This window comes from Globicephala melas, chromosome 3 (genome assembly GCF_963455315.2).
Source record: "Globicephala melas chromosome 3, mGloMel1.2, whole genome shotgun sequence".
In the NCBI taxonomy this organism is placed as follows: domain Eukaryota; kingdom Metazoa; phylum Chordata; class Mammalia; order Artiodactyla; family Delphinidae; genus Globicephala; species Globicephala melas.
In genome coordinates, this window is record NC_083316.1 from 162,550,334 (window position 1) to 162,566,899 (window position 16,566).

Below are 16,566 nucleotides of genomic sequence, written 5' to 3' on the forward strand. Positions count from 1 at the left end.
CCAAGGTTCCCACCAAGGCCCAGCAAGTCAGCAGTAGGCAAATATCACAGCGGAATTTATTGTGTTTTAAGAAAGACTACAAAAAGGTAGAAAACAGCTCGGCACACTAGACTACCACACGCGTGGACACTTCCACCACCAGGAGAGGGGAGGCCCCGAGGGGTAAGGAGGGGGAGTCGGCAAGCCACCCCAAAAGCTGGAGCACACGGAGCACACAAAATAGTGATTTTTATACAATAGATCAGGTTTGTTTTTTCTTTTTTTCGCTTTTTGCCATAAACATCTATCTCACAGGTTGAAAACACTGAGAAAACCGGAACAGATAAGGCCATGATGGTTGGAAAAAAACCCAACAAGTTATCGACTCCGCTCAGGCGGCGCTCACAAATCGCACAATAGTCATGTGGAGGGCGGGGATCGCACGCATGGAGGAGAAGCACGGTCTCCAGCGGGAGTAGGAGCGTAGAGATTCCATTACAGACCAGCGGCGAGGAGGGCCCAGGACTCGGGGTCCAGGATCTGAGCGAGTGGAGCACCCAGCCCTGGCTGGGGCAGGCGTGGGCACTTCCGGGCCCGCTGCCTGCAGCAGGTCCCTCTGGGCTTGGCGCCCTGTCCAGCCTGCTGCTCTTTGGAAGCTGGAGGTGGTGCCCCTTCTGCCCTCCCCCTATCCAGGCCGGGCAGTGCCCCCCTCTAGGGCTGCGGGGCAAGGGAGGGCCCAGCTCTGGAGAAGATGCGACACCCACAGCTTTAATTGCACTTATACCAAGGAGTGGGAAGCGGTGGGGCTGCTGGGGGAGGGATCCCGGGGCTGCTGCTGACAGTGGCGGGTCCCCAGGTGATGCCCACCTGCGCCCACCCGGGGCTCAGGGCTGGGCCTAGGACAGGCTGTGCAAAGCCAGCGAGCTGAATAAGTTAACAGTTCTGCAAGGGAGGGGGCCTGCCTGCCTGCCCCCTGGGGGGGGTGGGGGAGGGAGATGCTGCGGCCTTTGGGGCCAAGGGCCAAGCTGGCTGCCCCAGGGGGCACCTGGGCACGTCGGCGGGTTCCTTAAGGCACGTCTTTTGTGTCAGAGTTTGCAGCTGCGGCTCCGCCCGGCCCTGTGATTGTGCCCGCTCCATCCGGGGCAGGGACCCCCTTACCTTCCCTGTCTCGGAGGCCCCCTCCCGGCCCCAGCCGAGGCTGGAGCGGTGACAGCGAAGCCACAGAAGCTGTGAGGGACCCTGGCGAGGAGGGGCAGCAGGGTAGGGCGGGCGGGGCGGCGGGGTGCGGCGGGGGAGGCCACAGGCTTAGCTGGAGGGCAGCGCCTGCACGAAGAGGCCACGTGCGTCTGTCCGCGCCAGCTTGGCCGGTGGCTCCAGAGCCTCGGGGCCCAGCGCGGGTGACTCGCCACCGGCCGCGAGCGAGATGTCCTGCGGCAGCTCGTCCTCGCTTTCCTCCTCCTCTTCCTCCTCCTCGTCTGGGGTACACGGACCAGGCCTGGCTCAGCGCGGGGCGGCGGCGCCACCAGGCCGCCACATGGCTCCCCAACCGCCGCCTCCTCCACCCCAGCCTCGCTGTACGCCACCCCCTGGACTCTGGCCCTCGGTAGGGGCACGCTTTACCTACCTTTGTCCGGGTCCAGGGGGTTCAGCGTGGTGGCCAGGTTGGCGAACTGGAAGGAGGGGAGAGGAGAAGGAATGAGGGTCCTGCCTAGGGGCACCCCTCCCGTGCCCTCAGCGGACCCGTCGTGCGCACCTCGCCCATGACGGCAATGGGGGTCTCGCCCTTGGCCTGGGCCACGCGATGCTCGATCAGGTAGTACATGTACTCATCGTAGAGCAGCCGTATGAGATGGAAGGAGCCGAAGCTGGCGGCGCTGCGCAGAGTCAGGTCCCGGATCACCATGGAGCTGTGGGAGGCGACAGAGAGGAAATCCTCAGGCCGGGACCCGCCCCGCGCCCCTCTTCCCTGCCGTAAGGACCCCAGGCCCGAGCAAGCCCAGCTACCACCGCCCGGCCCCGCACAGGCTTCCCGGTCAGAGAGGGAAGGCGTCCCTCAGAGAGGGAGGAGGGCCCGAGCCCCACCCACCACCAGCAGGACCCTCGACTTTCTAAAAGGCACCCGAGTCCCCCCAGGGGGTGGGGCTTTCTCTGGTCCAGCCAGAGAGGGTGGGGCTGGGGCGCTCATCCAGCCCCACCCTCCTCGAAGAGGCGGAGCCTTCACTGGTCCCATTTTGGCCTGATCCCGAAGCAAAGGAGCCTTCTCTGGGTCCGGCCCTGGTGGGAGGATCGTCCTCCCACCCAGCCCCTTCCCCGCCCGCATCCCGCCCAGCCAGCGCGCACCTGTAGAAGGACCACTTGAGGAGGAAGAGCTTAGCGGCCTTGGGAAAGCCGGCGCTGCCCTGGTAGGGCTTAAGCACTTGGCTCACGACGCCGTCCAGCCAGGCCGCCCACTGCTCCAGTGAGTTCTGCTGCTGCAGAGTCACTTTGAAGTCCTGCTCCAGCCGCTGCACCACGCGGTCCTCGCAGCGGCATACCCACGAGGCCTGCTCCTGGGACACAGCGGGCGGGTGCCCGGGGCTCAACCGCCGCCCCGGGCCCGAACCGCCGGGCCGCCCCACGCTCGCCTGCCCCGTCCACGCTCACCTGCACGTTGGCGAAGTCCACGCGATTGAGATCGCTCAGCATCTGGTTGATCTGCGCGGTGTTCTGCAGCACAGCACGCGCCGCCTGCGCCAGGTGGTTGAGCGACGTGTAGCGCCGCAGGGTCTGCGCGAAGGCGCCGGCCGCTGCCACCTGTGGGGCCCAGGGCTTGTGGCTTCCGCGGAACCCACCCCGCACAGCCCCCTGCCCCACCCAATGCGACCTCTCTGAGCCTGTTTCTTTCTCCTAAAAGGGAGGAATGTACCTTGTTGCTTTCGTTGGGAGATCAAAGGGTCGGGGTTTTCAAACTTTGGGCGACCACCCACCCAAAGAATGCCTCCAAAAAAATTCAATGTATTGTATCTGAACAGCATTATTATTTTTCACCAAAGGACACAAGTAAATCTCGGAGGGCATTGCCCAGAAAGGGCACTACTTCCATAACCTTCGGTTTCATTTTGTTTGTATTATTATTCCCTTGAATGTCAGCTCCGGGAGGGCCAGAGTTTTGTGCATCTTGGTCATTGCTGTGCTCCCTGCACTCAGAGCCATGCCGAGCACACAGCAGGTGCTCAATAAATGCGTGTGGAATAAATGAATGAATACATAAGTCTTACCCGTTCTGAAGGGCTCCCCGGGATCCAGCTTCTACTCTCTCCACAGGCCCCCAACCCCAGCCCTGTGTCCAGCGTACCCAGGGGTCATTCCTCAGACATCCCTTTCTGTTTAGCTGTCTTGTTGGCATTTTCGGGACTTTGAAAACAAACTTTTTTTTTTCTCTCTCTTTTCTTTTTTTTTCTTTTTGCTCAAGAGCAAGCACACCCCATCTAATTCCTCACATCTTGGTAGTCAGTGAATGTGCAGCATTGACAAAGAGGGCTATTCTGTTTCCTTATAGATGTTTTTGGTTTTGGTTTTTTGGGTTTTTTTAAGATTTTATCTCTTTCTGAACACCTAAAGCACTTTCTGTTGAAGCTCTCTGAAGAGAACTACTTCAAGTGTGCATTTGGTTTTAATTTTTTTAAGATGCCGTGTTGCATACAAAACACCACAAACAGGTTGTGTTTCAGAAGTGGGCTCCTGAGGAAGCTGGTTTGTAAACACAACGCCCAAAGCTCACTCTGATGGGACAGACACGGGGACAAATCTTACCGCCTCTGTCAGGCAGAGGAGACCGAGGCCCCCAGCCCCCCCGCAGCCGGGAGGGAGGCCCCGGGCTGTGGGCCAAGCGGGCCCCTCAGCCCCCATCACGCCCTCACCTTCACCCGCAGCATCTCCTCAGGTATGTTCACCATGGCGTGGGTGAGCCAGCTCTCCAGGCTCTTGGCAAAGTTCCGGATTGCTTGGGTCAAGGCACCTGTGGGCGGTAGGGGGGCTGGTCAGGACTTAGGGGTGGAGTGGGGTGCGGGGACCGAGGGGCCGTGCACTTACTGGGGATGGGCCGCAGCACATCGGGGATGAGGATCTCCACCAGGCCCTGGTACAGCACGTTGTCACAGTGCTTGGTCCACTGGAGCACGGGCTCGAACTTGGAGAGGAGCACCAGGCTGGCCTTGGGCAGCCGCTTCTCGGCCTCATCGTGCCTGTGGGCACCCACCCCACCCGGGGGTCACAAGGACATTCCATGGTCCTGTACCCAGGGTCAGAAGGGCACAGCACCCTCACCCCACCCTGGGGTCAGGCAGGTACTCTGTCTCTGGAAGACTCCTGGGGTCAGGCTGACACAGACCCCACTGCCCCCAGGGTCAGACAGGGATCTTAACACCCTGCACACTGGGGCACAGGCATCTACCCACCGCAGGGAGGAAATGGCTTGGTGGGGCACGCCATCCCAAACACCGAGCATCAGACCGGTACCAATGCACACTCTGGAGGCGGGCTCAGAAGGCCATGTGCACCCCACAAACTGCAGGGGTAGAGAGGAGCCCCCCCTCCTGCATGAAGTCTGAGGTCTGGCCACCCCAGCCTTGGGGGCTGACTCACATGGTACCCAGCCTCCTCCCTTCCTCCCCCCTCCCCCAAAGGCACTCACACAGCCAGCGGCGGTGCCTCGCTGGGCTGGCTCAGGTTGTACCTCCAGAAGGTTTTCCACAGCGTCTCCACCAGGGTGAACTGCAGGTTCACCATGACATCGACGATGGCCTGTTGGGGAGGCTGGATGCTCAAGGGGGCTGAGCAGCAGCGTGGCCCTCCCTCGCCCCTGCCCACTGCCCAGATGCCCTACCTCACAGTGTTCCCGGTACAGGGCCTGGAAGGCCTTGATGTCCCCAGGCCCGATGCCTTCGGGCAGCACTTTGCCCTGGAGGTCAAGCTCTGAGAAGGCAGGAAGGCTCCTCGAGGCATCTGGGGGCAGAGGAGACGCCGTGAGCCCCTTCATCCCCCAGCTGCCTGCCCCCTTGAGCCCCATCCTGGGACCCTGCTAAGTTGGCACCACTTTGCTACCAAGCAGAAGTTCCCCCGTGTGCACTGGGGGTGAAGAGGTTCCGGGAGGACAAGTGAACCATCTGCACACTCTCCGGGGGCCACAGACCCTGCCCTGGGCCCACCCCAGAGTCCAGGGAGCCCTCACCCAGAAACTGCTGGTACTGCTGGACCTGGGCGCTGATGTCCGACAGCCCAGTGGCCTGCTGTGGCCCCACGGCCACGCCGTTGGTCATGCCCTCCATCTTCTGGATGGGTTTGAGCCTGGAGAAGGGATAGGCAGAGGACTGGAGTGGAGATGGGCTGCCATGCCTTTCCCTGCCCGCCAGCACCGGGCCAGCCCTGCCCTCCTACCTCTGTTTTTGCGAGAAGGGTTGGCCCCGCATGGCCATGTGCTGCTGGTCCTCCATCAGCCGCAGCAGGGGTGAGCTGGCCTTGATGCGCAGGCCATAGTAGTGGTACTTGGAGTTGCCCCTGGGAGGGAGGCAGAGGATGAGGGCTGGGCTGGGGGTGGTCACCGATCGTCCACCGGGAGCTTCACATCACACCTGCCTCTCCTCTCTGCTAGGGGGCCGAACAGAGCCCAGGGGGCTAGACCCATATTTCCACAGAGCTGGGGGTGCTGGGCTGGGGAAGCCACAGGGACTATGGGTGCCAAGGAGAGGCCCCCAACTGCAGACTGAGCTCTGTGAAGACAGGGCCAGAGTCAGGGGCAGGCACTTAGCAGGTATTTGCTGCCTGCTAGTCATAACAATCTGCCAGGCACTGTTCTGAGCACTTAGCATATTCGAATCCACGTGCTCCTCATCCCTACCCTATGAAGGGTACTCCTAGCATCCTAGATTGACAGCTGAGGAGACTGAGGCACAGAGACATGCAGTACTTTGCCCAAGGTTCCGCATGTACACACGCATGAATGCATGAATGAGGTGATGTCTAAGGCCTAAGCTGGGAGCTGGAACCAAGAGAAGAGCGGGGCTCAGACTGGAGAGGTGTGGGGGATTGCAAAGGAGAGGCAGGCGAGAGCGGGTTCATGGGAGGGCTCCTTGCTCCTTCCTACGTGAATTCACTGACTCATAGGCCCTGATTAAGCACTGACTGGGTGTAGCCCTTGCACTCTCAAGGGACGTGCATTTCAGCACTGGAAGACAGATCAGAAAGGAGAAGTAACGTAAGAGGCATGCTGGATGGTGCTCAGTGCTAAGGAGAATAAAGTAAGGGGGGTGGATGCCAAGGAGGTGAGGGAAGGCTGGAGTTTTAGTTAAGGGGGTCAGGGGACGTTTGAGTCAGGAGGTGGGGAAAGGGTACGTGAGGCAGAAGGCACAGGCAGTGCAAAGGCCCTGAGGTAGGAGCATGCAAGTGTCAGAGGAGCTGTGAAGAGGTCAGTGGGGCTGGAGTGGAGTGAGCGAGGGGACAAGGGGAGCTGAGGACCTCGGTAACTTAGGGTGAGGTTGGGCCTTGTGGCTGCTAGGGACTGTCAGGGGCAGGTGGCCCCACCTGGTGCCGAGACGTCGGGTGCGCAGGCCCATGAAGACAGAGCGGATGAGCTTGCCGAAGGAGGCGGCGTTGACGGGCTCCAGCTTCTGCTCCTGGCAGTGCAGCAGGTAGTGGCAGTAGAGGGTGCTCCGAGGCAGGCTCACACCCTCGGCTGTCTCATAGTTGTCCAGGAGCCACTGGACCTGGGGCCCGAGGAGGGATGGAAGAATGCTAAGAATTGCTTCCATTTCTCAAGTGCTCGTTGCTAAGTGCTCTCTATATTTATTTCTGATTGTGATCTTGACAACCGCACTGGAGAGGGTGTCATATCACAATCACCCATGGGAACTAAATCCAGTGGAACTCTCTGGAACTGCACTGTCCAAATCAGTCACCACCAGCCACACAGAGCTGTTAAATTAATTTACACCGAATGGAAAAAGCCAATGTCAAAAGGTCACGTAAAGTATGAGTCCATTCATAGAACATCCTCGAAATGACAGCATTAGAGAAATGGGGAACAGATTCATGAGTGCCGGGGGTTAGGGATGCTGGGAGGGAGGAAGGCAAGGGTGACTACAAAGGGTTAGCAGGAGGGGTGTGTGGTGACGGAACAGTTCTGCATTTTGACTGTGATAGTGGTTTCCCAAACCTACCCATGTGATAAAAAGACACAGAAGTAGACACCCTCACGTTGTACCAATGTCAGTTTCCTAGCTAGATACTGTACTACGGTTACGTAAAATGTAATTAGTGGGGTAACCTGGGTGAAGGGTCCACAGGGATCTCTGTACTATTGTGCAGCTTCTATGACTATAATTCTTTCAAAATAGTTTTTTAAAAAAACAACTCAGTTCCTGGGACCTTGAAACTCACATTTCAAATGCTCAATATCCTCATATGGCCAGAGGCCCCTGCACTAGGCAGCACAGAGAGAAAATATTTATCACTGGAGGATGTTCTATTGGACGGCACTGGTCTAGCGAAGCATGTTTTCAGGACCCATTAGGGAGTCATGAAATCAGTTATGTGGGTTATGACCAGCATTAAAATATTAGACTTAGAAGCCAGGCTGCATGGGTGCATAAGGGAGGTCCTGTCTTCTGAGAAACCTTCTGTCTTGGTTATGGGGTCCACAATGGGTCGCCATGGGAGAGGGCGATAGTTAAAAATGAGGGGAAGGGACTTCCCTGGTGGTGCAGTGGTTAAGAATCTGCCTGCCAGTGGAGGCGACACGGGTTCTATCCCTGGTCCGGGAAGATCCCACATGCCATGGAGCAGCTAAGCCCATGCGCCACAACTACTGAGCCTGCGCTCTAGAGCCCGTGAGCCACAACTACTGAAGCCCGCACGCCTAGAGCCCGTGCTCCGCAATGAGAGAAGCCACCGCAATGAGAAGCCCACGCACCGCAACAAAGAGTAGCCCCCGCTCACTGCACCTAGAGAAAGCCCACGCACAGCAATGAAGACCCAACACAGCCAAAAATAAATGAATGAATAAAAAAAAAAAATGAGGGGAAGCCATCACACCAGACGTCAAGCTCCAAGAGGACGGGGACCACCCCAGGACAACCCACCTACAGTCACAGAGCTGGTGAGGGGCCCAGTCAGGATTAGGATCTAGGGCTGCTCCACAGAGCCACGCTAGGCAGAGGAAGGTTATCTCGCTGCCTTCGGGATGGACATAGAACCTTGCTCGGGGCAGCTTCCTGCATGGTGGTGCCTGCATCTCCCTCCCCTTGCTATCTACCCGCCATCACCAGTTACTATCAGAGTAGATGACACTTCTTGGACAACAGCTCCAAGAGCGTCATGCATATTAGCTGAGGCCCAGAGAGGCTGAGTAACTTGTCTGAGGCCACACAGCGAGGATTCAATCCAAGGCCATCTTCACCTGAGCATCCTGACACCAGGCTAACCAGGCTCCTGCTGACGGTGGTCAGCAACCACCATCCACCACCCACCACTCCCACCCAGGGTCCCCCTCCCACCCCCACCTCCCCTGGGGCCTGGGTTGGCACTTACAGTGGCTGGTGAGGCACGGGTGGTGTGGGAGTAGGACTGGCTGGCACTGCCCAGCATGTAGCCGCCTTGGATCACGTAGGTGCCTGCTCCGCTGCCACTGCTGCTGCCACTGCCACCGCCCCCGCCACCGCCTCCCCCGCCGCCGCTGCCGCCGCTGCTGCTGTTGCTGGCCCCACTCCCACTGCTGGTGGAGCTGGCGACGACCTGGCTGCCGGACACGTACATGGGCACAGAGCCACTGCTGGCCACCGCCTGGGAGGTGGCAGGTGTGCTGACCTGGGCAGCCGTGCCCGCGGCCTCGTAGTAGCTGGTGCCTGCTGTCTGCGTGTACAGCGGCGTCTCGGGGTAGGGGTAGGTGCTGGAGCGGCTGCAAAAGAAGTAGAGGGAGAGAGTCAGGGGACAAGAGCTGGGTGGCACAGGGGCATGACTGAGGGGGGAGAAGGAGAGCAGGAAGCAACAGCCCCGTGCATCACCCCAGGTGCATGATGGGCAAATTTTCACTTAATCCTCAAAGTGGCCCCCTGACTTGGGAGTCCCTACTTCAGATGGGAGGAAGTGGAACTGGAAGAGCTAAGTAACTTGCAATAGGCTACACACTTCAGTAAATCATAAAAAGAACTACTGAGGGAATTCCCTGGTGGTCCAGCGGTTAGGACTCACGCTCTCACTGCCAGGGGCCCGGGCTCAATCCCTGGTCAGGGAACTAAGATCCCACAAACCACGCACTGCAGCCGGAAAAAAAAAAAAAAAGAACTATTGAGTGCCTGCTGTATGCTGGGCACTGTTCTAGGTACGCTGGACCCAACAGTGGATGAGAGAGACAAGGTCCCCCACAGGGGAGTTAATGCCTTAGCGAGGGAGCCAGAGGAGAGGCCAAGTGCAAAGGTAAACTGAGGGCACTTCAGAAGGTGGTACACACCAAGGCACATGAGGCAGGAAGACGGTGCTGGAGAAGCGGGGGCTCTACTTCTAAATCCAGCAGCCGTCACCCTGAGGGGCTGGTCAACAATGACTATCGGGGTACAGATGTGTTTCCCTTTGACCCAGAAACCCACCCCACCCCGGAGAGTTCTCCAGCTATCCCAGGATCTGCATCAGGTCACATGAGCTCAAGGCTGCAAATCATAGCAAGAGAGTAAAAATGACTGGCGGGGGGGGGGGGGGGTCCATCTTTAGTGGGATGTCAAGTTAAAAGGTGATGGAATCTTACACAGGGGTGAGGGAGGAGGAAGAAGGTCTTGGGGTCCTGCCAAAGAACAAGCTCCAGAACATTCGGTTAGGTGAACAAAAGAGGCAGGGAAGGGTGCAGAGAGTGGGAAGAAGGGGGAGATTACATGGCATTTCGTATCTGTATCTGCCGTCTGTGAGGGTGGAGGGCCCGCGGACTGGGGGCAGGCGCTTCACCACACGTGGCTGGACACAGTTTTGAATTTTGAGCCCTCTCAATGTATTAGTGATTTAGAAACATAAGTTAAATTTTTAGAATCCAGAAAGGGAGGGAGGCCCGTCAGGAGCGGCCTGGCTCAGAAGGTGCTGAAGGATGCAGCGGAGGGCGTCTCGGGGGCCTCTGCGGGCAGCAAGGAGAGAGACTGGGCTGGGGGATGTGATCACTTGAGGTGCGCAGCATTGCCCATCAGACACCAGGATGCAGCTCTTGATCACTGTGCCCTGGTTCGCATCAGTTCACATCTACTGCACGAGTGACACCCAGAGTGCGTGACCTGAGCAGGGACTGGTAAGTGCCCATGCCCACCTCGGCAGGAGCCAAAACCAGCCCAGCACCCTACACGCGACACGTGCTCCCAGAAAACACTGCTTTGGTAACTGTTTGCTGAATGACTGAATAAATGAATGTGTATATCTCTGGACAGAAGCTGGACAGGGCCACGGACAGAGGCCCAAGGGCTGTGGCTTTGGTCAGCGTGGGGATCTGGACCAGCAAAGGGCTGGGAACATGGTAATGACCCACTATGAGGGAGAGATAAGATACAGTGTCCTCAAAAACTTCACATAGCAGAAGAATCTGATGGCAACAATGGACTCCGTGTGATCAAACACATAAACACAGAAGGAAGAACTGAACCGGAAGCAAAAGACAGACCAGGACTTCCCTGGTGGTGCAGTGGTTAAGAATCCGCCTGCCAATGAAGGGGACATGGGTTCGAGCCCTGGTCCGGGAAGATCCCACATGCCACGGAGCAACTAAGCCCTTGCACCACAGCTACTGAGCCTGTGCTTTAGAGCCCATGAGCCACAACTACTGAGCCTGTGTGCCACAACTACTGAAGCCCGTGTGCCTAGAGTCCATGCTCTGCAACAAGAGAAGCCACCACAATAAGCCCGTGCACCACAACGAGGAATAGGCCCCGCTCACCGCAACTAGAGAAAGCCCGTGCGCAGCAACGAAGACCCAATGCAGCCAAAAATAAATAAATAAATAATTTTATTAAAAAAGAAAAAGAAGCAAAAGACAGACCAGGAGAGGCAGAGGAGCCCCTGGGGGCCCTCGGGAGACCAGCTCCTCTTTGGAATGTCCTCTGTGGTCCCTGCCAGCTCTGGTCAACTGCACAGATAAGAGAGACTGGCAGCACTGGAAATAAATCAACAGAACTATGAGGTAGCTGCATGCTGTAGACCACGACTCAGGTGCCAGGGTCACACCCTTTGGGGTCAGCCACAGCATCAGGGCCGAGAGATCAAGTCATTCCATGAGCTAATCCACCCCCAGTGTCATGCCCACAAGAACAGGTGGCAGGGACATAAGAAGAAAATCAGGCAAATGCAAAGAAAGCCAAATGAAGCTTCAAAAACTGAAACAACAACTAGAGACTATAAGCCCTGGAATTATTCCCATGGAGAAGGGGAGATCCTTCTCCATGGGAATATATATGGAGCATCCCCAGCAAGGAGCCAGAGCCGGGGTTAAGGCAGGCCTGGGGCTGACATCTGCCTGATGTGGCACATGCTGACGCTGAGCTGTGCGCAGCACCAGTGAGTGGAAGTCACCTACGTGTTGGCTGGGTGGGGACTGGCTATGTCATTCATGCTGTGGCTGTGTGGTGGAGTATCACACAGCAGTTAAAGAATGTGACTGGGACCCACATGGTCGAAGAGCTTCGAGCTACAAGGCAGGAGAAGAGATAGGGGACAGAACACGCTGCCTCTATTTCTGAGCAAAGAAAGGGGGTAATTTCTATTCTCAGAGTATCTCTGGGAGGAAACAAAGAAATGGGCCACAGCCTCCCCTCTGGGGCAGGTTTGGGGGTCAGGAGTGAAGGAAACTTTTTTTTCACAGTTTAACATTCCCTATTCCTTAGAAATTTTTATCTTATAAAATTAAAAAAAATTTTTTCCCATTTTTGTTTTCTGTTTTTTTGCATAGAACCAGACCAACCTGATTCCAAAGCTCTTATGCCTTGCTGGGATGCCCTTCCCAACTTGCCAGGGTCCCCTCTGCTTTACCGCCACTTGAGGCCTTGAAGGCTGGCTGGTCCGCTGGGGGCTGGGGCCTCAAGTCCCAGGGGGTCCTGGGCAGACCCATGCCCCTCCTCCTGTCCCTTCCCCCAGTCTCCTCCCCACTCACATGGCGCTGGCCGTGTAGCTGGCATCACTGCCCTCCACATACTGCACTTGGCTGGAGTACACATGTGGGACTGGCACCTGCTGGAGCTGCTGCACCTGGCACAGGAAGAAGGGTACACAGAGGGTCAGGGGTGAGCCAGCTCCTCGCCTCTGCTTCTAAAAGTCTGGCAGCTCCCCAGCTGGAAGGCTGCACTTCTGGGCTCTCTGAATACCCTGGACGGGGCCAGGGCTGGGAATCAGCTGTGTCAGGAGAAGCCAGGACTCTCTGCTTGGGCTGGGGACAGTAAAGGTAGGGCCTGAGGTGCACAGAGGGGACCCCAGACAGGGTCCTACCGTGGGCGTGAAAGTTGAAACCCAGCGGCAGAGCCAAGTCCTGGTACAAGGCTGTCACTAAAGCCGGAGCCTGGAACTACAGACATGGCTTCAGGGTTGGAGCCTGCATCAGGGACGGACCCCTGTCTACAGGGACGGGGCCTAGAAACCTTGAACCGGATGCTAGGGGCGGAGCCGGGGCCAGGGGTGGGGCCCCGTTTGTGGGCCAAAATCTGAAACTACTGACAAAGTCTTAGGGGCGGGGCCTGAGTTCCCCACCCCATCCCCCACCCCAGTCTGTAGTGGCAGAGCCTGGGACCTGGAGCCCGATTTAGGGGTAATCAGAGGTGGGTCCCCAGACTGGCTGGGTGGAGGTGGGGTCTACAGGGCCTGCGGGGCCGGGCGCGGGCCGGGGCCGGCGGATCCCGCCCCCGCCCGCTCTTTGCACCCCGCCCATGCGTCCGCCACCTACTTTGAGGGCCGTGGCGGCCGTGCCGAACACTAGCACTTGGGGGACTCTCTGGATCCTGACCCTCTGGTCGGGGCTGGCTCGGGCCAGGAGCCCGGGCCGTGGCTCGAGGACCACTCTCTGCTGCGGCAGGAGCAGGTGCGGGGGCAGCACGCCCACCAGCTCCACCCACTGCTCGGCGCCCGGCTCGTAATGGGGCGTCGGCGGCTCGGGGCTGCCTAGCTGCGGGGCCTCCCCGCTGCACGCTGGCGGTTCCGGGACCAGCACGCCCGGCCCGGGCCCAGGCGTGGGCGGCCGGGGCGGCGGCTCCGGTGGCGGCGTGGGCCGGGGCTCTTGCTGCTCTGCCTTCCTAGCGGGAAACTGACTGCCTGAGCTCTGGAGGACAAACAGAGACACTGGGGGGTCACCGGGGGCAGCCGCGGGTGGGGCTCCAGGCCTCCACCGCCCACGAGGCTGCTGAGCTCACTCAGCAACCCGACCAGAAGATCCCCACCCCGTGTGAGGGAAGGGAGAACCAAGATCTCTCTCAGCAAAACCTGGGCCTTAAACTGCCAGGTGCCCGGAAAGAGTAAGGCTCCAGGATCGCGTCCGCAGCCCAGGGCCAGAGGTGGAGCCCAGGATGGGGCTGGGGTTCTGAAGGCTCCAGCTGCCTCCCCACCTACCCACCCACATCCCCCCAGGGGAGCTCCACTCCCTCCCTGTGGCCTGAGGGGCCTGCACCCCTCCCCAGCTCAACCCAGGCCTAGCCCCAGTTTGCCCAGAGGTAGGTGGGGGAGACACACACCTCTTGAGCCACGTGGACCGGCTGGAGCCCTTGCACTGTGAGCTGCTGCACGGGGCCAGCTTTGGGCACTTGTGGAGTGGCCTGGACCACGGACCTCTGGGGAAGGAAAGGCAAGTCAGGCTATGGTAACGATGGCGATGATGGCTGCCCACCTGCCCCTAAGCACCACCCCCCGCCCACGTGAACTCATGTAAGCCTCACAGCAGCCCCATAAGGAAAGACGCCACCTTCCTCCAGCTTTTCACTGCTGGCCCTGCACCTAGTGCCTTCCAGGTTCATTATCAGGTTGCCTCTGGGCGCCATGTTACAGGTGTGGAACCCAGGCTCAACAAGGCGAGGCTGATGGGAAGTAGCACCGAGTTGAACTTGGGGCTGACTGAGGGGTTCCCTGCTCTCTACCCCACTCCCTCCATGGGTTACCCGCATGCCCATGAACCTGGCTGTCCTCACTGCCATGCCATGGAGGGCATGCGGCATTATCCTCAGGGCACAGTGAGGGACAGAGGCTGGGAGGCGGGAAGCTGCTGAGGGATGGGGCCAGGACTTGAACCCAGGCCTAGAGGTTCAGAGGGGCTCTGGTGCCAGGCAGGAGAGTATCTATGAATCCTTCAGGGTGGGGTTTCTGCTTTCCTCCAGGGAAAGGGTCTATGGTTTCACCTGGTTCTCCAGGGGATTGGGAACCTAACCTGAGTGGTAACGACCAGACGGCAGACAGCCCTTGCCTCTTAACCTGCTCTGGCTGCCATGGCGGGCAGCTCAGAGTGAGGCCTCCTCCAGAAGACTGGGCATGGTTTTGGAGGCTGAGGCCTCTCGCTGAGCCCCCTAGGGGCGAGCCAGGACTTGGCCTTGGGGTTTCCTCCAGGCAAATGGGCCCAGAGAGGCCAAGGCTATTTCTCGAAGCTGTTTCCAGTGCCTGCTCGGTGTTAGGTGCTTTCCACGAGGACGCACTTCATCCTCACGGCGGCCCCAACCGCCCTGCTCCCAGGCCCTCGGGGAGGAGCCGTTATTTAGGTGAGAACGCGGAGTCTGGAGAGAAGCAGAGGTGCTTGCCAAAGGCCTAGGTGGCAGGCTGGAGCTGGACCCCCATCTGCTGGTCTCTCACAGGCCTTTGCCACTGCAACTCCCACTGACAACTGAAGGAGGATGCAGAGGCCGCCTGGCCAGCACCCTCGCCCCTGCCACTGCCCGCCTTTGCCTGGCACCTCTTGGGTGACGGGGACACTCTGCTGGACGCCGTGGACTTGCAGCTGCTGAGGCACCGTGCCCGTGGGGGCCCCAGCCGTCTTGCTGGAGGAGCTATTGGCCTGCACTGGCGACCGCTGCAATGGAAGGAGACACGGTGTGTGTGTGGAGCAGCTGGGGCCTGACAAAACCCTGCTCGGAAGGGCTGTCCAGAGAGCTTTTAGGGGAGGGCAGCAGCCAGAGGGGACGTAGCCAACCACCTAAGCTGGTAACCATCCTTTGCATCCAAATGCCTGGTCCGCACCACAGCCCCAGTCATCCCAGATGCGAGGCTCAGAGTTCAGACCCATCTTCCCCAGCGAAGAGGGCTGGGACTCGAGCCTCAGCTCATGGGCCACCTGCTGCCTCCATCATCAGATGGGCTGCAGCCCTGAAGTGAGGAAGGATAGGTGAGGGCACCCCTACTTTCCAGATGATTTGCTGACGCACAGATGGGAAGGGCCACAGAGTTGTGAGTGGTGGCACCAGGTGCTGACCCCAGGTGGGCTGGCTGCAGAGCCCGCCAGCTGTGGGCCGTGCTGTGTCACAGTGGGTATCATTAACTGTTTCACACATTTCTAACTCGGGGCTCAGTAGGCTCTGAGGGCCTGCCCAGAGTCCCCAGGACTGAATGGCTGAGCCAGGGATCTGCCCTGGAGCTGTGATTGCTGACACCCATGCTCCCGGCCACCCACGGCTTGCCTGCCTCCACACCCTCACTGGTGTTCAGGGGTCCCTGGATTCCATCCTGTGGTCGGAGGAGGAACCTCTACCCACCCTGTCAAGGGAAGAGGGGCCCACTTTGCCTCCTGGGATGCAGTGCCCTGAGCTGGAGCTTCAAGGCCCATCTCGACCCAGGGGAGAAGCTGCCTCCTCCTCCTGGAGCCGGGCTCAGCTCAGAGCCAGCAGGGGTAGGATCTGGCGGCCGAGCCACCCCAGCCAGGGTCAACAAGGACTTGGGAGGAGTGAGTCCTGACTCCTCTGGGGAGAGGGGTGGGGAGGGTAGCCAAAGGGGCCGCCACCTACCTCAGGAGGTGAGTGCACCTGCTGCGTGCCATGCACCGTCAGGGAGACCTGGCCACTCTTGCCGCCTGGGACTGTGCTCTGCACCACCAGACGCTGTGTGGGGAGAGCCTGGAGCCAGAAGGACCACAGTTCACTGACAACGGCCTGTGGTTTTTTTTGTTTTTTCTGTTGTTGTTTTTTTTTTTGCTGTACGCGGGCCTCTCACTGCTGTGGCCTCTCCCGTTGCGGAGCACAGGCTCCGGACGCGCAGGCTCAGCGGCCATGGCTCACGGGCCCAGCCGCTCCGCGGCATGTGGGACCTTCCCGGACCCGGGCACGAACCCCTGTCCCCTGCATCGGCAAGCGGACTCTCAACCACTGCCACCAGGGAAGGCCCGGCCTGTGTGTTTTTAATGAGCACCTGTGCCGTGCCAGGCGCCGTTCTAGTGCTGCATGCCTGCTAGCTCACAGAATCGCCCTGACAGTCCTGATGCTGTAGTCACTCCCCCACTTCACAGAGGTTTAGGACAGTGAAAGTACCTGCCCGAGATCCTGGAGCCCATGTGCAGCAGAGCTGGAGTTTGTGTCCAGGGAGCCTGGCTCCACAGGGCACATGAAATGTGCTCTCACCCTTGAAAGCTGACAGGGCTTT

The 16,566-nt window shown here is 59.1% G+C and overlaps 1 protein-coding gene across 4 annotated transcripts in view; it reads right to left on the reverse strand.

Moving 5' to 3' along the window:
• Window positions 1-38: 38 nt before the first annotated feature.
• RFX1 (regulatory factor X1) overlaps window positions 39-16,566 on the reverse strand; it is a 31,697-nt gene continuing 15,169 nt past the window's right edge. For 2 of the 4 annotated variants that reach the window (XM_030879866.2, XM_030879864.2), the window contains exons 4-20: window positions 15,936-16,043; window positions 14,891-15,007; window positions 13,689-13,784; window positions 12,125-12,219; window positions 8,542-8,908; window positions 6,538-6,719; window positions 5,395-5,514; window positions 5,189-5,304; window positions 4,844-4,962; window positions 4,652-4,761; window positions 4,051-4,202; window positions 3,879-3,976; window positions 2,623-2,772; window positions 2,320-2,528; window positions 1,733-1,886; window positions 1,604-1,649; window positions 39-1,454 (exon numbers count right to left, since the gene is read on the reverse strand). In XM_030879866.2, the coding sequence (XP_030735726.1) occupies window positions 1,285-1,454; window positions 1,604-1,649; window positions 1,733-1,886; window positions 2,320-2,528; window positions 2,623-2,772; window positions 3,879-3,976; window positions 4,051-4,202; window positions 4,652-4,761; window positions 4,844-4,962; window positions 5,189-5,304; window positions 5,395-5,514; window positions 6,538-6,719; window positions 8,542-8,908; window positions 12,125-12,219; window positions 13,689-13,784; window positions 14,891-15,007; window positions 15,936-16,043 (2,409 nt within the window). In that variant the 3' untranslated portion in view covers window positions 39-1,284. The remainder of the gene's footprint in view (window positions 1,455-1,603; window positions 1,650-1,732; window positions 1,887-2,319; window positions 2,529-2,622; window positions 2,773-3,878; window positions 3,977-4,050; window positions 4,203-4,651; window positions 4,762-4,843; window positions 4,963-5,188; window positions 5,305-5,394; window positions 5,515-6,537; window positions 6,720-8,541; window positions 8,909-12,124; window positions 12,220-13,688; window positions 13,785-14,890; window positions 15,008-15,935; window positions 16,044-16,566) is intronic. The other 2 variants (XM_060297053.1, XM_030879865.2) reach the window with 2 other exon arrangements.